The sequence below is a fragment of the Cydia strobilella genome, chromosome 26 (assembly GCF_947568885.1).
Source record: "Cydia strobilella chromosome 26, ilCydStro3.1, whole genome shotgun sequence".
Classification (NCBI taxonomy): domain Eukaryota; kingdom Metazoa; phylum Arthropoda; class Insecta; order Lepidoptera; family Tortricidae; genus Cydia; species Cydia strobilella.
Window position 1 is genome coordinate 885,838 of NC_086066.1, and position 20,116 is coordinate 905,953.

Sequence of the window (20,116 nt, forward strand, 5' to 3'; positions counted from 1 at the left end):
TTGGCAAACTGTCAAAGGTTTGCATATAGATAGCGCCAGCATGGTATTTACCTGTCTCTAGTTTAGTTCTATGAGATTTGGTTTAAAGGGCTTAACATCCTGGCCGTAAAATAAAAATAAACAAATTTGACAATTCTAGACAAGGACAGGAGAAGCTATGCTGGCGCCATCTGTAATAGTTCGACCGGCCAACTCCATTGGGGCTCTTTTTCCATCGCGAGTTTAAAATCGGGCCTGGTGAATTTACCTAGGATTTCTACTTTTTGATACTTCTCACTTCACGTAGTTTGTACGTGCGATATAAATGTTATAATATATATATATATATATATATATATATCTTTCTTATTTATGGGTCGATTTGACACATCGAAGTCTATTAAATGTAATATTAGTTGTCAAAACTGGATCATCTTATCTATTTAATGTATGTACCTACCAAAGAATAATAAACAGATGATAAAATCATGCTTTTATATTACTGCCTAATTTTCCTTCAAAAATCTATTGGAATTTGTATCACGGTCGCTCGTATTCTCTTAACAATAGTCGCGTCAAGATCATTTTGAACACCTCGCCCGCTTAGCAATTTCTGTTGCTGACTGTAGGTATAGACTTTGAAAGAGTATACAAATGTGAAGTTTTCAACCAAAAGGTACCACATTGTCGGTTGATTTCTAATTGAAGCTATATGGAAATAGCGCCTTACTGACAAGCGACAATAAGTACCCTTTTGGTTGAAAACGTCACAAATGGTAAAGTCGTCGTCAATAGAACTTGTAAATATTGTAAACAAACCATTTTACCTTCATTACTTCGTAATCTCGCTCTGTAAAAGGACAACCATGACCTTATTAACAGTCTATATACTTAAATACTTATATATATATTTTATTTAAATTAAATCTTCTTCTTCTTTTAAAATTATGGCTTCAGCCCAGTGGGACTATTTCGCCAGTATCAAGGTATTGAGAGGTTTACAAACGACAAAAATTGTACGGTTGTACAAGACAGTGTACGGTGATTTGTTAGCTCTTGTAAATCGATAGCTAGTCTTTACAAGAAGCACGTGGACTACCGGCCGTTGACTCCAAGATGGTGGTTAAACGCGCTTCAAAATTAATTCTCCATTCACTGCACACTACCACATTAGTTTACTGTATAATAAGCTATCGATATTACACTTTAAACAATATTAATAAGCAAAAAACAAAGTAATTAATCACGATGCTAACTATCAAGATGGCGCTCGAACCGGAAGTCCATTTAAATTAAATGTTAATTATTAATATTTCAGGGAAAATAACCTTCGTAAAAATGTTAGGTTATGTGTCAAACGCTAAAAAAACTGTCATATTTGTTTACAATATTTGCAAGTTCTATTGACGACGACTTTAACGTCATAGAACTCATAGGGTTTTTAGGGTTCCGTACCCAAAGGGTAAAAAAGGGACCCTATTACTAAGACTCCGCTGTCCGTCCGTCTGTCTATCTGTCACCAGGCTGTATCTCATGAACCGTGATAGCTAGACAGTTGAATTTTTCACAGATGATGTATTTCTGTTGCCGCTATAACAACAAATACTAAAAAGTATGGAACCCTCGGTGCGTGAGTCCGACTCGCACTTGGCCGGTTTTTATTTATAATATCAAAGATAGATTCCGTAATAGATGGATACAGTCTAAGGAAAAAACGTGCCTCGAAAATCAAGAAAATTTTATTCTCGTTCAGAGGGCGCTACTAGTTTTGGCCAACTGTCGTATAGATGGTGTTGACGGTTTCGTTTGTTATTTAACAATTTTAACGCATATCAGTGACAGAACATGGGTCAAAATCATAAAAATAATTAATGCAAATAAAAAAATAATTTATCTATATTTAAATACTTTTTATCGTATTTTTATAAATCTTCATTTTTAGTTTTAAAGTGTGTCGACAGATGGCAGTGAATTTACTGGGGTTACAAAATTTACTATGACAGTACCGCTCTAGTATAAGTTACTCTATGATAATATGGAAATTTTAACCACTGAAATTAAAACATAATATCGAAACAACCTTTTTATTTCATAAAATTATCCTAATTATAAATACAACTTATTGATAATTAATACCATTAACGGGTCTTACGCGATTAAATTTCATTATTTTACTTTAATGACAATAAACATGTGTACAAAAGTTTAATGTGTTATATTGATAATTTGTAAATTTTACACCATTTTTTTAAAGATGGCGCTTTGCACACCAACGAAAATGGACTAAGTTCCAATAGGGAGTATTACTGCAATGTTCTGCCGCCAGAGACAATAAGGTCCCTTTTTATAGAAAATACCACATATTATTTCATGGAGATCGTAATTCACATTTGTTTGTTTTTTGTTTGTAACTTCATTTTAGAATAATCTAAAGCCGTTTCCTAAAACGAGCTCCCCTCGTGCGGGCACTCGAGCGCCCTCTGGCGCGCCCTCGCCTCGCTCCTGTTCCTTCGACTATTGCTCTTATAGGGCACAAGTTATTGGGTGAAGAATTTATAGCATAAGCACTCAACATACGCACTCTATTTTTTTTTAAGAGTAGTATTTTAAATATATTAATAACGGGTCACTTACGTATTTTAAGTCGAAAAACGCTCGACATGTTTCACTCCGTGCCGAGGAGTGTCATCACGAGCTTGCGTTGACGGTGACGGACCGGCGCCCGATGACTCCGATTTAGTAGTATTTTGTTGGTTGTGTTAGATTTTGCCATATTTTAGTCTTAGGAACATATTTTACGGTAATTTGCTAGCGTTTAAAAAAAAACTTGTAATTTGCTGCGACTGCGACCCCCCCCCCCTCCCCCACGTGATCTTTGGTGATATCGGCTTGACCCCCTCCACTCTGAACGTCTCACGTAATTAATGGACGCCCCCTTGGCCGTTCCCATTTGATGGTGACTGTTAAGTATATTCCCGTTTTTTTTTAAATGATATATGAGGCAAACGAGCAGACGGATCACCCGATGGTAAGCGATTGCCGCCGCCCATGGACACCCGCAACACCAGAGCTAGGGGTTGTAAGTGCGTTGCCGGCCTTTAAGATGGGAGTACGCTCTTTACTTGAAGGTTTTGTCACAAAGGTTTAATTACAAACTTCATTTCAGAATAGTGTGAAAGTCTATTCCCCTAAAACGAGTTCCTCCTCCCCCTCCCCCTCCCCCTCGGCGTGGGCGTGGTGCGACTTGTTAGCCCTCTGCCGCGCGCGCGCCTCGCTGCGGTCGCGGCGGCTCCGGCTCTTGTAGGGCGCCGGCAGCTTGAGGTGCACGGTGCTCACGTGCAGCTTCATCGAGTTGGACTGCGTGAACAGTTTACCGCATTCAGGGCATTGGTAGGGTTTCACACCGGTGTGGACCTGAAAAGAAACAATAAATATTAATTTTAACTACTCTTTCACCGTTTTTCTTGTAAATGAGTACAACGGTTGTGTTGTTTTCGAGCAAAACGTCGCTTGCCACAAGGACGCTCTGACGGGTTTTTCGTATAAAGATACGAGCAATTTTCGTCCTTATGGTAAGCGATAATGTGATAACTTTTGATTGAAAACGTCACAATTGGCAAATAACCGAGTTATAAGTTATTAAGGGAGCTATTCGTGCTAATATTCCAAAATTGTAGCGAGTGGTTCGAAAAGTGTGTTCTTGAGCGTTGCGAGGGTTTCGAGGCGCGAGGGTTAAACATATTTTGTTATAATCATAGAGTAACTTATACTAGAGCGGTACTGTCATAGTAAATTTTGTAACCCCAGTAAATTCACTGCCATCTGTCGACACACTTTAAAACTAAAATTGAAGATTTGTAAAAAAATACGATAAAATGTATTTAAATATAGATAAATGATTTTTTTTATTTGCATTAATTATTTTGATGATTTTGACCCATTTTCTTTCACTGATATGCGTTAAAATTGTTAAATAACAAACGAAACCGTCAACGCCATCTATACGACTGTAGGCCAAAACTAGTAGCGCCCTCTGAACGAGAATCAAATTTTCTTGATTTTCGAGGCACGTTTTTTCCTTAGACTGTATCCATCTATTACGGAGTTATATCTATCTTTGATTATAATATATACGTAACTGCTGCATGATTATAAATAATAGGATTCCGTTCCGATTGAATAGGATTTAAATTTCATCGAACTGAAGAGGTAATTCACTAAAGTGGTACGTAAAAAACTTCTCCACAGACGAAATAATAAGTAATAAAAACAAAATCTTACCCGATCGTGTCTGATGAGCGCCGCTTTGTTGGTGAAAGCTTTGGGACAGTGAGGGCATTCGTATGGCTTCTCCCCCGTGTGTGTTCTCATGTGGATCTAAAAAATAAATAAGCATTTCTTATTTTCGAATATAAACTTTGTCAGGGACCATGCGCGTTGGAGGGTCTGCCCTCTTGTGGCCTGATTCGAAAACATAAACATGTACATTGACAAAGCAACTGCCATCTAGTGTTCTCGTACGTTTTCTTGTGAGCTACATCGGAAGCATAAACATCACATTTACGCCTCGCGCCAAAAATCTGATGGCTTCTGTGCTGCCCTCTATAACATGCACGCTCCCTATACGGTTTAACTCACGTATTTAAGTCACTCGCGTGACATGTGTGGCCTGGGCCTAAATTTTTTACTATTTTTTTTTAATTAGCGTTATTTATGTTTTTTATTAAATAAATAAATAAAAGTTCTTTATTTAGATAACCAAGATCCACATATTGTTAGTTACATATTTTATGTTTTACTTATAACTAAGGTTAGTAGGTTTATAATAAAATAAAATAAAAATAAAAATTAAATTGAATTGAAAATTAAATTAGATTACATTATTCATGGATCAATGGATTTGTGAATTCATGGATTTATTGCAGAAACAAACTTAGGTAAGATTTTTAGGTAAAGTACCTGCAGAAACATGGGCATTGTGAACTTCTTGGGGCAGATGGTGCAGGCGTAGGGTTTCTCCCCGGTGTGGCGGCGCTGGTGGTAGCGCAGCGCTGCGTTAGACTGCAACAACACATATATATTTGATGGTTTTCATTTTAAAACATTCTTTTCTCAGTTTGGAGCTAGTTAAATATTTTATGGAATAAAATTAAATTTTAACCACACCAGCTGGTAAAGGCTCTCTTTGTACTTTAACCCTTAATTTGGCACAAAAAAAACCGGCCAAGTGCGAGTCGGGCTCGCGCACGAAGGGTTCCGTACTATTGCGCAAAAAAACGGCAAAAAAATCACGTTTGTTGTATGGGAGCCGCACTTAAATATTTATTTTATTCCGTTTTTAGTTTTAGACAGACAGACAGATAGACAGACAGCGGAGTCTTAGTAATAGGGTCCCGTTTTTACCCTTTGGGTACGGAACCCTAAAAAGGTATATAGACTTTAGGTATTATCAGTGGGGAGACACTCCTCCTTTCGGGCTTTCTCGGCACCTTTCGGCTCAGCATTGCTCCGAGCAATTATTAGGGTTGACACAATGCGACCTCATTTTGCGTGCACCACAGATAAGATGCCTTGAATTTTGACAAACCTAAATAGCCGAAAGGGATAGCGCCATACATTAGAAAGGGACAGCGTGATTCGTCCCTGAATATATATTTTATCAATAAAACATTGAATTGAATTGAATCGCTGACAAACTTCGGTTTGGTAGGAAGTTTCCTTTCTGTATGGTAGTACTATTATTTATTCAAGATTCAAGCTTTTATTCATAAAACCATAGAGTAACTGATACTAGAGCGTTACTGTCATAGTAAATTTTGTAACCCCAGTAAATTCACTGCCATCTGTCGACACACTTTAAAACTATAAATGAAGATTTATAAAAATACGATAGAATGTATTTAAATATAGATAAATGATTTTTTTTATTTGCATTAATTATTTTTATGATTTTGACCCATGTTCTTTCACTGATATGCGTTAAAATTGTTAAATAACAAACGAAACCGTCAACGCCATCTATACGACTGTAGGCCAAAACTAGTAGCGCCCTCTGATCGAGAATCAAATTTTCGTGATTTTCGAGGCACGTTTTTTCCTTAGACTGTATCCATCTATTACGGAGTTATATCTATCTTTGATAAAACATAGTATTTTACATGTCAAGTTTCATAAGTATATACAATTTAATACAATTCTCACAACATTGGGTAGGTACATAATAGGTACACACAGTTATAATTAATATCGTACAAGGCCGAACAACAGGTTTAGATTTTCAATTTAGTCACTACACGCTTCGACAAATTCGTCAATGGTATAGCAAGCGAGGTTTGTTAGTAACGTTTTTAGACGTTTTGCAAAAGCGATATCGCTTCGTACTAGTTTTAACTCCATAGGTAGTGAGTTATATAATCTTGCACCCGTGACACCGAGCGACCCTCGAGTTTTTGCGAATCTGCAACGCGGCACGACTAAAAGATTACTTCGACGGGTACTGCAATGAGTGGTGTATGTGTTCAGGTTTGCTCTCACATATTTGCGGGCGTTAAGCATGTATGCGCTAGGCAGGGTGATAATCTTCCTTAAAAAGATCCTGTGGTCAGGGCCGGATCTAGGGTAGAGCGAGTGGAGCGGCCGCTCTAGGCGCCGAATGGCAAGGGGGCGCCAAAATGGCAAATGAGAAAAAAAATAGTTTTAAAAGACGCGAGTGTGACGCGGGTCCAAAATACGGTTCGTTTTGCTTTTGGGTAAAAAGCTTCAACGAAGGGCGCCAAAACCCGATTTCGCTCTACCCTGATCAAGGACTCGGGCCGGCACTGCCTGTGGTATTATGATATTCTGTGGTATTATGTCCATTAGGTATGTATATCGACTTTAGGTATTTTGTCCATTAGGTTATTTTAGCTTAGGTCATTCAATGTTTAGGTAAAATTATCGTTAGGTAATTTAAAGTAAGGTGAATCGAGCATCGGTGTTTCAACATTAGGTAAATCAATTTTAGGTATTCTAAAATAAAACGCTTTACCCGGGCAAAGTTGTACAAATTCACGATGTGGGCGCAGCCGAGCTTCTCCGCGGGCAATGTTGTGGGACTAACGTTGTAAGCACCCTTTTTTTTCGCAGCGGGCAAAGTTACCCTCTGGGTAAAGTATAACTCACGTTGTAAGCGCGGCCGCACACGTCGCACACCTTGCTCCTGTTGGCGGCCCTGCCCTGCTCCGCGTGTGAGCGGAGCTCCTCTGCGTGCACTCGCTTGCGGTGGAGTTGGAAGGAGCGCTTCATCGTATAGGTTTTTGAGCACTACAAAAAAAAAAAACAAATTAGAATCATTTAGTCATCAATGGACCCATGGAGTCATGTGGACGTGTTATTGCATGCGCAGAACACAAGACAATTTAGAATATGAAAAAACTTGTGAATAACAACAAAATATGACATAAAATAAAACTATGAAAACGGATTATATCGCGTATATTGAATTTATAATACATCCCGACGTTTCGAACCCTTTACAGCGTTTGTGGTCAACGGGTCAATCCGTTTTCATAGTTTTATTTCATGAGTAACTATCGCGGTAACCGAAGACAGTATTAAAATATGATATAAAAAATGTACCTAATAGTTAGTATAGTTACTATTTTTTTTAACTTACGTATCCGCACGAGAACACATCCAAAGACACTGGCCACAACCGTCTGCACCTCCTGGCAACTTTGCCCACCGTGCGTCTTGTTAAAGAGCAATTTGCCATACTATACATTCTAGTTCTAGGCCTAACTTTGACCATGTCTTGAAGAGTAACCTAGTCTGCTTATGTTGCAACTTTGCCTAAATTTCTTTTGCAAAATAACAAATCTTAAAGAATAACACGAAGTCTGCATTATCTGGCAACATTGCCCAACTTTCTTTTAAAAAGTAGAGATTTATAGTAAGACCGAAACTTACGAATTCACAAGAGAACACCTCCAGAGGCACTGTGACCCCATAACTTTCTGCGAGCTCTTGCTCCAACAGCTGGAAGCCTGTGGTCTGGGCATCCTGGCAACTTTGCCCACCGTGCTTCTTGTCGAAGTGCAAGTTGTAGGCCTTTTCGCTCGGGTACAGGATTTTGCACTGAAATTAAACATGACACCCATAAACCGGGGTGAATAGGGACAAAGTCATAAGTAGATAAGTCATAAGGAGTAAGAATAGAGAAGCAGTCCCCGTAGCTTGTGGACGCCTGCAACACCAGAGGTGTTACATGCGCGTTGCCGACCCTAACACTCCTCACCCTCGTTGAGCTCTGGCAACCTTACTCAACACAGCACTATGAGTAGGGTTTAGTGTTATTTGGCTGCGGTTCTTTGTAAGGTTCCTCTCTTTTGGACGTAGTTTAAGCAAAACGGTATAGTCAAGTTACTATGTGTATTCTTACCAGGTCACATTTATAGTAGATGACCTGCTCGGGGGCCTTGGGTTTGGTCTCCGGTGCGGGCGCAGGCTCCTGGGATTGTTCTTCTATTATCTGCACGCAAAAGAACATCAATTCTTTTACATATCATAACAAAACTGGACAAGTACGGGTCGGACTCGCCCACTGAGAGGGTTCAGTACAAATTAATTTTTAGTATTTGTTGTTATACCGGCAATGGAAATTTTAACTGTCTACCTATCACGGTTTATGAGATACAGCCTGGTGACAGACAGACGGACAGACAGACAGCGGAGTCTTAGTAATAGGGTCCCGTTTTTACCCTTTGGGTACGGAACCCTAAAAAACCGGCCAAGTGCGAGTCGGACTCGCGCACGAAAGGTTCCGTACCATTACGCAAAAAACGGCAAAAAAATCACGTTTGTTGTATGGGAGCTCCACTTAAATATTTATGTTATTCTGTTTTTAGTATTTGTTGTTATAGCGGCAACAGAAATACATCATCTGTGAAAATTTCAACTGTCTAGCTATCACAGTTCATGAGTTACAGCCTGATGACAGACGAACAGACAGCGGAGTCTTAGTAATAGGATCCCGTTTTTACCCTTTGGACCCTAAAAAACATCTCTTAAAATGTGATGTGGGGCTCTCATACAGCAAACGTGATTTTTTTGTCGTTTTTTTTGCGCAATGGCACGGAACTCTTCGGGCGCGAGTCAGACTCGCACTTGGCCGGTTTTTATTGTCTTTTTTGGTTTTTATAATTTTTAAATTAATATTAATATACCTCGTCCTCCTCAGTGACCGGCAGCAGGACGCCGCTGTGCGTCTTGTTGTAGTGGACGTTGAAATACTTCTCGCTGGCGAAGATTTTGTGGCACTGTCAACAAGATATTACATTAGGGTCAAGGCGGAAACAGTGGCTCAGTCGCCCAAACATCGTTTTGAAATTAGGTTGAGTGAGCCACTGTACCCGGCCTTTTTCTAACGAGCCACTGTGCCCTCCTTGACCCTACAATAAAATACGACGATAAAGCAACATTAGTTTTTAGGGTTCCGTCACTTAAAAGGAACACTAGGCTCGAATCCTGATAAGGGCATTTGTATGTGTGTTTATCGCATAGATTTGTTCCTAAGTTATGGATATTTTCTACGTATTTCAGTATATCTAGTTATCGACCTATTATACACGGTGGCTAAAAAACAAGTGCATTCCCGGTGTCAGGGAGGTTTTGGGATTATACTGAGGCACTTTTACTATGGGACCAACCCCCAAATCGCGAAAAAAAATTGGCTTTTTCATACATTTTGGCTGGTCCATTTTCTATGAGAGGGAAAAGTGGCTCAGTATAATCCCAAAACCTCCCTGGCAACGGGAATGCACTTATTTTTTTGCCACCCTGTATATATCGTCGTCTTAGTACCCACAACACAAGCCTTCTTGAGCTTACTGTAGGGCTATGTCCATTAGTGTAAGATGGTACTATATGACTTATTTGTCTATTTAAATTTTGGAGAAAAAAATATTTTGTCAAAAACTACTTACCGGCCGACAGTTGAAATTTGGTACAAATATGTAAGTCAGTGACTCATAGAATAAGAATTGTTTATGGCCACATATTCGATACAGATACCTATGGACTTCCGGTTCGAACGCCATCTTGATAGTAGCCTCGTGATTAATTCCTTTGTTTTTTGCTCATTAATATTGTTTAAAGTGTAATATCGATAGCTTTATTATACAATAATCTAATGTGGTAGTGTGCAGTGAATGGAGAATTAATCTCAAAGCGTGTTTAACCACCATTTTGGAGTCATCGGCCGGTAGTCCACGCGCTTCTCGTAAAATCCAGCTATCGGTTTTACGAGACAACTACAACAACCACCGAACAGCGTCGTGCTCTAAGAGCATTTATTTTGTTCCTACCCTTTTACGTGACATTGGCTACGGGCAACACCGCCCTCAAGTCCATCAAGAAAAGAAACAGATACCTACATAAGAAAATTAATTTACCTAAGTAATAGGAAAAACATAACTTTTATATACCTAAATCAAATAAATTAGGAATGTATTGGGCAAAGAATTCTAGTCTCAGACGTGCAGGTAACTTTTGAGGGGACAGATCATAGAATAACAAAATAGATCAACAAAAATCATTTCGTAATTTTTTTATAATTTATTAATTAGCAATAAAAAAAATTGCAAACTTTACTCGTATCTTAGCAAACTTTGCGGTTTTACTCACGTATTTTTAGTCACTCGCGTTTTTTTTACTCGTATCATCAAATATAATGAACTTAAATGAAACACAGTTTTTATTTTATACATATTTATATATTGATTACATTAATTAATGATCGCAGGTGTTCGTAGACGTATTAACATTTTGTTGCTGTTGTTTATTAATTAAGCATGATACCAACAACAATAACTTAAATAATAATTCATAATAAATTGCGTTACTTTACTGCGTTAGTATATAGCGTTACTATTCTGTCTTTACATAATATCAAAGAGGATATAATAAGATAGAGCGGTACTGTCATAGTAAATTTTGTAACCGCTGTAAATTCACTGCCATCTATCGACATACTTTAAAACTAAAAATAAAGATTTATAAAAATACGTTAAAATGTATTTAAATATGGATAAATGATTTTTTTATTTGCATTAATTATTTTTATATGATTTTGACCCATGTTCTTTCTCTAATATGCGTTAAAATTATAAATAACAAACGAAACCGTCAACGCCGTCTATACGAGAGTAGGCCAAAACTAGTGGCGCCCTCTGATCAAGAATCAAATTTTCGTGGACTTTCGAGGCACGTTTTTTCCTTAGACTGTATCCATCTATTACGGAGTTATATCTATCTTTGATAATATGCATACGTTTTTTTATACTTTTTAGAGAACGTAAATAAATCACTGATTTAAACATTCACGATTGCCATTCTCAACCAAAAGGGTACTTATTGGCGGTCGTCAATAAGGCGCTATTTCCATATAGCTTAAATTTGAAATCAACCTTATCTACTAGCGACAATGTGGTACCTTTTGGTTGAAAACGTCACATTTTTGCTCATTATCGGAGGTAAATTTAAAACTTATTTTTTCTACTCGTCGAGTATAATCTGTGTATTACAACTTCACATGCAACACTACAACCTTACTCCTTTCAACGTTGGATAGTCTATGGCACTTCCGACTCAAGCATAAGAATTTTATCAATAGACTTCCGGTTCGAACGCCATCTTGATAGTAGCCTCGTGATTAATACCTTTGTTTTTTGCTCATTAAATATCGATAGCTTTATTATACAATAATCTAATGTGGTAGTGTGCACTGTGCAGTGAATGGAGAATTAATCTCAAAGCGTGTTTAACCACCATTTTGGAGTCAACGGCCGGTAGTCCACGTGCTTCTCGTAAAATCCAGCTATCGGTTTTACGAGACAACTACAACAACCACCGAACAGCGTCGTTCTCTAAGAGCATTTATTTTGTTCCTACCCTTTTACGTGACATTGGCTACGGGCAACACCGCCCTCAAGTCCGTCAAGAAATAGTTATTTTCGATACAAGTGCGGAAAAGAGGAAATTCGATACGAGTGGCGATAAATTAAAACACGACCGCAGGGAGTGTTTTAAATCGACACTAGTTGCGAATTACCTTTTCACACGTGTATTGAACAACGTTTTACAGTACATATGGCCCTTTAAACTTTCGACATATGCACGAAAAGTTCATTTTACGCACTAGTGCGAGAAAGTAGCACCATATGTACTGTAAAGAATTTTATCGATACGGTTTAGTCAATTATAAAATTTTTGAAAATAGAACTTCATACATTTCGAGGAGACTCGATTTATTGCATCTGCTTTGTGATTGGTTGGCCAACAAAAACATTCTATTTTATGTTGTAGTAGAAACAATTGCTTCATAAGTCAGAAACGCGCATGTGAAACCCTTCATATAGCAACATCCATACCCTACGAAAACCACTTAGCGTTGCTTGTTAGTCTCCATAGGCTACGGTGGGCAAAATCGAGAAAAAAACTGTCTTAAAATTGAATTTAGCAAGGAGCAGGTACCAGGGCCTCATGAGTTACTCGGAGGTGTCGTTGACCAACCCGCCGGGGGCGCCGGGCCCGGCGGCCGGGGCATCGGTATGAACTGTATGAAGGTATCGCGGGCTGCGGCAGCTCGCGTATCTTAGCTGTATACTTTTGGTTTGTTTACCTATATGATTCTACTAGTTGAAAGTATTATTTTTTTGTCTCGTAGAAAAAGTATTGTATACAATAGTGATATAATCAAGCTTTTCAATCTCGTACCTTAACTTAAGCAACTCAGCAAGCTTCGTTGTTTAAACACGGTACTCGACTGAAAAGCTCTCTATTATATCACGATTGTATAATATACTATAACGCGATTAAGTCCCGTCGTTGTGAATAATAATGCGTAAATAAATCTTTAATGTAATGGGGCAAGAAATGTTGCAGGGAATCCTTACACTCTTTGCCCTGAGCAAAATAAACTATGTAAGTCTTACTCTACATGACCTTATTAGGTATAATTAAACATCCTCACTCCGTTGGCTCAGCGACCTAAAGGTTTAAAACGCACTGCGATTAACTTCTTGCGGTTTTAGTCTAATTTCTTGCGGTTTCAGTCTTTTAAGTGTACGTTACACTTTTTGCGGTTCTGAAACCGCAAAAAAATGAGACTTGGCCTCCGACACAAGACAGCGCCACTTTTCTCGGTCCCGTGCGACCTCTCTCTGTGTTTGTGTGAAATCTTTTTGCTCAAACATATTACACAGAACCCTGATTTTATGGTGTTTAAATTTATCAAACGTGCATTTTTGTAGCAGTCATAACCAATTTTAATAATGGACTATCTATTAAGCGTGTAATAGAACATGATACAACATTACTTCTAACAAACTGTAGCACAATTGTTCCTTGGACAACGGGAAATAATAAATCAACACAGAAAAATTTATCCACCATTCTACAAGTACAATATGGATAATAATAAGTTTTCGACAAAAGAATCATTACCGCTTTTATTGCTGACTGTACTTTTCTTTCCACAGACAAGTAATACTCATTGAGACAATTCTAACAACCCCAAACACAAGAATCAAATGTTTTATTCATTAAAACTAAAATACATACAGAAGTATAACTAAAACTATAAGCATTTATAAAATAGGTACACTTAGGTTGCTTTGTATTATCACACTCCTATCTCCATCATTAGATCAGCTTGATGGTACCATAATATTGCATTGTCACCCGACTTACATATGCATTCAAATTTTCAGCTTCATCGGAAACCGGGAGGTTGGTCAAATTTAACTTGCAAGATTTGTCCTGTACTAGGTATAGTTGTACAAACTGATCTAGGAATAGTAGGAATATAACATACTCTTTTACGCTATTCCTGTTTCGAATTAAATCTATACTTTTAGTAGTAGTAGTAGTAAATCACTTTATTGTACAAAAAAAAATGTTAGCATGAAATTAATATAAATTTACTTTTCGTTTTTAACTCCTTAAAAATCAATATAGAATCTACTAAAAACCTAAAATACTTTCAAATTCAGCTTCCACTTCACTAACTTCCACTTTCATTTCACTAACTTCCACTTTAATTTCACTAACTTCCACTTCCATTTCACTAACTTCCACTTTAATTCCCAACTTTTCCAATTTCTTCTTCTCGTAATATTTCTTACTAGCCCTCCTTGCCACTTCTGGGTGACGCCTAGCATATTTAGCACTTGATTTTCTATTAATTTCAGCAACTTTTTCTTGATTATTCATTTTATATCTAGCGGATGATTTCCTGCTAATTTCCGCTGCTCGTTCTGGGTTATTCCTTTTATACTTAGCGGTCGCTTCTTTGCGCTTTTCAACACCAATTTTCTTATTATAAGCCCTCGACGCTGCTCTTATCTGTTCCTTTCTTGCTTGTATTTTTCTTTCTTTAGCTAGTTTTTCAATCTGATACCTGCGTAGCCCTGGAGGCATGTTAGCGTATACGTCGTAAGTTAGTGGTCTGCCGCGTTTCTTTTTCTTTGGTCTACCTTTTTTCTTTATTTCCTTTTCTCCTACTACTTTTAGTAAATCTGTTTCATGTTCGTTGCCCGCTAATTCTAATTTGACATGTATATTAACGTCTACGATATTATCTGTAGTTTGAACAGTATTTGCATCTTTACTGCCTTCCAAATTGACAGTTTGAGATGGTTCTGAATTCTGTGTCAATTCTTTATCATTTTCTGAATGTTCTCGTACCTGACCTGTCATTTCCGTTTTGTCGGATCTTTCAACATCGTCTGGTTTGACAGAATCTGTCATTTGGAATGTGTTGGTGACTGACATGCCTCCTGTGACAGTTCTCGGTGCTGGTTTGTGCATCTCTTCTTTCCCCTGTCAAGCCAAAATTGACTTTTTATTTTAATGATAATTTATAACTTTATTATGCTGTTGACATTGACAGTTAATTAGCATTTTTTTGCTGGGACTAAAAGCTTCAGCAAATGTTAATAAAAAGATTTAATGGTTTCATCGAAATAAAATGTCAATTTACAAGCTTTATCGAATTTAATGCAGAAGAGAAAACTAAAACAACATCATACAGTAGAGTCCGCGTAAGAAGATTCTGAAGGGACTACGTCTAAAACGCGTCTTAAGCGGGAAAGCGAATTAAGAGCCTCCGCCCTCCGCTAAAAAGCCGCTTCCATACAATGCTGATCCTGTTCGGGGATCTTTACCGGACGTCTTTAGCAAGTGCTCGATGTGTAGTTTAAAAGAATACTTTAAAAAAAATTATTAAAGGAAATTTTTTAATATTTACTGCTTCGTGCATGATTTAAACTTGTCCTTTTGGAACATTGGGACAATCTCTCTTAACCATATAATCCACGGAAGCATTCGAATTTTTTGGTAGCTCAGTTGGTTATCTCTTTTCGTCATGGTGGTCAGTGGTCATCTATACCAGCATTTCCCAAACTATGGGTTGCGACCCATTGGTGGGTGGCGAGCGAATATTGAGTGTGCCCTGACGACATTCCGACCGATCGAACTATCTGAGCGTTACCAATACTATTTTACGCCCCCTTTTTAAGACGGCCAAGAGGTGGGTCCTGAATTTGGCACTTTTTGTTAGATAGATTTGGGTCAGAGCCCAGTCAACTTTGAGAACCACTGATCTATACTAACCACCTATGTTTTCCCTTATTTTAGTAGGCCATAAAGTACTGCAAAAATTACGCCTTTATTACAATAAACAAAAAATTGTGACATAGGGTTTTGAGTGATTAGCCTGGAGTGGAGTGGAGAGGAGGAGCTGGAGTCTTGCCCGAAGCGGTGAATTTTTCATTTTACTTTAATAGGGTGACTACTAGTCAAATCAGTTTCTTTTTTCGAACTTTCAAAACGATTTGCTGCTATGGAATTTATATGAAACACTAGCAATGTCACAATCAAATTACCTACTCGTTACAGTTTTATACGGGTTTTAAGATAGAAATTGTGTTTAAAAATAACTGCTGTATACGTTTCTCTATTAATCTTCTGGAGCTTTATTTCTGGCATGATGTTTAACGGTTCATTTTAAAAAGGGTCAAGGAGGTAACAGTGGTTTGGTAGAAAAAGGCCGGGTACAGTGGCTCACTCAACCTAATTTCAACACGAGAGAGACGATATTTGGGCGACTAAGCCACTGTTCCCGCCTTGACCCTACAGTCAAATACCCTATTGACATTTTTTTAGTATCGCTTGACGTATCTGCTTAACAAAAAATAGTACAAGAATACTCACCAGCTCACACTCGTAGTAATAAGCCGTGTCTTCAGTTTCGGCCTCCGTCTTGATGCCCTCAACCCCGTGGTCGCTGACGAGATGCTGCTCCAAGATTAGCTCGGCGGAGGAGCTGGGCTCGAGTTTTAACGCGTGCTTGCTTTGGTAGTGGATGTTGAAGTCCCATTCTGTGTAGAATATGGAGTTGCACTGCGGAAAGATTTGGTTATTAGAGTAATTTAAGAGACCCGCTATCTTCAATCACCCGTGAACATGATGCATGTAACTGCGTCGAAATATCGGGAGCTCATAAATAATACAAAAGGTAATCACGGTCTATATCCCGGTCAATGTAAGTCTAGTAATTTAAGAGAACCTGATGCTTTCGGGCATTCTCTGCTTCGTTCGGCTCAGCATTGCTCCGGGCAATTATTAGTGTTGGCACAACTTGACGTCCCTTTGCGTGCACGACCATAGATAAGATAATGACTTGAATTTTGACAACCCTAAATAGCCGAAAGGGACTGTCCCTTAGAAATGATAGCCCCTTTCGGCTATTTAGGACCATACATTAGAAAGGGACAGCATTATGCGTCCCTGAAACTACAAAAAAAAATAACGTTAATCTCGCTAATACTGTTACGAAACAGTTGCTTATCACTACAGTCTGGCAAAAAAGAGTAGAAATTAAAAAGTGGCAACACTGTAGTGTCGTCCCTTTCAAATCAATCTAAGAAAAACGGGACGACACTACAGTGTTGCCACTTTTTAATTTCTACTCTACAGTGTTACCACGTTTTAATTTCTACTCTTTTTTGCCAGACTGTACATAGTACAAAACAAAGTCGCTTTCCGCTGTCTGTCCGTCCTTCTGTCCCTATGTAAGCTTAGATCTTTAAAACTACGCAACGGATTCTGATGCGTTTTTTTTTAACAGAGAGTGATTCAAGAGGAAGGTTTATATGTATAATTTGTAAAGGTTTTGTGTAAATTAGTAGAACTATCCGCGTGAAGCCAAGGCAGGTCGTAATTTACTAAATATGCAGTGTTAATCCTGCTCACCTCTCCCGAATCACCCTGTATGCTGATAATGCTTACCACATCACACTGGTAGTATATCTCCTCCGTCTCCTCATTCTCCTCCATGGCCTCATTCTTCACCACCACCTGTCCTTCATCCATCTCCTCAAGGACAGGCTCGGTTTCAGGCTCAGGCTCTGGCTCTGGTTCAGGGTCAGGGTCAGGGTCTGGGGCGCTTTGAACATGCTCTATTTTGATGATCCTGGTAATTAACGTGGCAGGTTAAATAAGGTGAAACTAGGGCAAAGAAAACTTACTTACTCGCCAATCTCAACCGATTCTCATGAAATTTTGTGACCAGATTCCATGCTTAAATGTTTTTTTTTGTCGATCCAGTTTTTACTGAAAATTTGTATACGTGTGTAAGTCGGATGACAATGCAATATTATGGTACCAAGGAGCTGATCTGATGATAGAGAGAGGTGGCCATAGGAACTCTGTGATAAAACAACGCAACCTAATTGTTTTTGGGGGTTTTTAGAATTGTCTCGATGAGTATTAGTTGTCTGTGGAAAGAAAAGTACAGTCAGCAATAAAAGCTTGTACCAAAATGAAATTTTTGCTAAAAACATCACTTAGTTTCCAAGCTTATCACGAGGTCTACAACTCACAGAGTATAAATACTCACCCTCCCAGCGACTTCAAATTCTCAATCAGACTGATAGAATCTATCCTCTTCAGGTTCTTGAGCTTGAGGACCGGAGGTTTCTTCACAACCGGTTCTTTCTTTATCGGAGTCTTCCGACTGTAAGTCTTGATCGTCTCGGGTCTCCCGGGTGCTTGTCTAGTCTTCTCATGGCTTCTTTTGTGGTAGCTAAGGCTGTTGTTGCTTGTGAAGGCTTCGGGGCACTAGAAGTTAAGTCAGGAGTTAGGACGTTAGGTCAGTTGACAGTGTCCTAGTTTAGTCAGTGACCGTGCCTATGACGGAGGTAGCTTCAAGCTTCAACATTTATTCAGGAAAAAGGCCACAATGGCACTTTTACACGTCAACATGGAATTTACACACAAGCAAAAAAAACGCATCAACAATGGGGTTGGCCGGTCGAAATAATTAGCAGATGGCGCCAGCATAGCTTGCCCTGTCAAACCCTAGCAGGGGCGTAGCTAGAGGATATGGCGCCCAGGGCAGTCACCAAATTTGCGCCCCACGACTGACAAAAGTTTCCCTGCTGCTGCCTTTTGCCCATTTTGGCGCCCTCCCTTGGATGGCGCCCGGGGCACTTGCCCCCTCTGCCCCCCCCCCCCCCTAGTTACGCCACTGACCCCTAGAATTGTGTCAAATTTTTGTTTTTTCAATGCCCTGGATGCCAACCCTTTAAGCCAAATCTCATAGAAAATGGGGCAAGCTATTGTATTGTATTCATTTAATTCAAGCAACATGGCTCATAAAAGCTTTGAAACATAAAAATCTATTAAAATTAAAATACAAACTTAAAAATTAAAATATGTATTACTAAAAAATTAATTAAGTTACAGGAAACATGTCTATGATGGTGCCATCTCTGCAAACCTTTGACAGTTGCCAACCCCATTATCAAATACATCTAACTGCAAATATCAAATAAAACTAAAGTATTACAATTACTTAGAGATGTATAGTGTCTTAACCCCAAACATACAAAAAAACTGTAAAATTATTTAATGGTGTAAATGTTTGAATCATGGTAAGGGCATTTATTTGTGTTTTATCACTTTTTTACAAGCTTTTTATTAACTTGCAATGTATGTATGTATGTTAGTGGGTCAAATCTTGCAAGTTGAATTTGACCAATTCCCGACTTCCAATGAAGCTGAAAATTTGCATACATATGTAAGTCGGGTGACAATGCAATATTATGGTACCATCGAGCTGATCTGATGATGGAGACAGGATGTGGCCATAGGAACTCTGTGATAAAACAACGAAATCTAATTGTGTTTGGGGTTTTTATAATTGTCCCGATGAGTATTAGTTGCCTGTGGAAAGAAAAGTACAGTCAGCGATAAAAGCTTGTACCAAAACCGAAATTATTGACAAAAACTTATTAGACAAATTCATTTGCTTATAGGTTTTGACTACGGGTAGCTAGAGGTTATACTTATCACTACACCTTATAAAACAAAGTCCCCCGCCGTGTCTGTCTGTTCGTGTGTATGTATGTTCGTGATAAACTCAAAAACTACTGAACGTATTTTCATGCGGTTTTTCACTTATCAATAGTGATTCTTGAGGAAGGTTTAGGCGTATAATTTGTGTAACCCGTGCGAAGCCGGGGCGGGTCGCTAGTGTTCAATAAAACCTAAGCTTTAAAACTAAGTCTAGCTAGACATATTAAGCCGGTAAGATTTTAAAATGCTTGCATAATAAATGAACATACGTAAAAACCTCAATGCCCGGTGCATCCAAAATTTCATTAGATAAGAGTGTAAATAATCATAAATTGAGATATTTCTACCTTTACATAGTAAACAAAACAAAGTATACCGGCTAAACGAAGCGTGTTTTTATCGATTGGAACCATTACAACGAACTTGTAGAAAATGGTTATACTTACTTCATCGCATAGAAAGCTGTCCACTTCACCATGATCGTTCGCCAGGTGTATATTCAGGAACTTCTCATTTGGAAAATTATCACCACATTCACAGATAATGTACTGAGTTCCAACGCTAGAAATCTCTTTATCCATTACGATACAGATACACAATTTGCGATTTTATTTATATAATCTGTCGGATGGCTCACTTTTCGTGGATCTGTTGCGGTGCGTAGCTACAAAATGGCCGTCTTGTTTTATTGCGGTTACAAACTTACACACATTTATTTTAAGCAAAATTAACATTTATG

General features: G+C 38.4%; 1 protein-coding gene across 1 annotated transcript; it reads right to left on the reverse strand.

Moving 5' to 3' along the window:
• Positions 1 to 2,857: 2,857 nt before the first annotated feature.
• Positions 2,858 to 20,051, reverse strand: LOC134753180 (zinc finger protein 658B-like). The gene is made up of 11 exons (XM_063688977.1): positions 19,824 to 20,051; positions 17,918 to 18,138; positions 17,308 to 17,491; positions 16,231 to 16,419; positions 9,183 to 9,275; positions 8,399 to 8,488; positions 7,927 to 8,094; positions 7,141 to 7,281; positions 4,939 to 5,040; positions 4,261 to 4,356; positions 2,858 to 3,393 (listed from the first exon to the last, which is right to left on the reverse strand). Exons 1-11 carry the CDS (start codon positions 19,956 to 19,958, stop codon positions 3,160 to 3,162), a joined length of 1,653 nt encoding a protein of 550 aa, XP_063545047.1. The 5' UTR covers positions 19,959 to 20,051; the 3' UTR covers positions 2,858 to 3,159.
• Positions 20,052 to 20,116: the final 65 nt, after the last annotated feature.

Coding starts and splice junctions, on each gene's coding strand:
- LOC134753180 (XM_063688977.1), bottom strand. CDS start 19,958: ATGGATAAAGAGATTTCTAGCGTTGGAACTCAGTACATTATCTGTGAA. Junction 16,420..17,307: donor TATACTACCAGTGTGATGTG/GTAAGCATTATC, acceptor ATCTTTCCGCAG/TGCAACTCCATATTCTACAC. Junction 8,095..8,398: donor TCTACTATAAATGTGACCTG/GTAAGAATACAC, acceptor GTTTAATTTCAG/TGCAAAATCCTGTACCCGAG.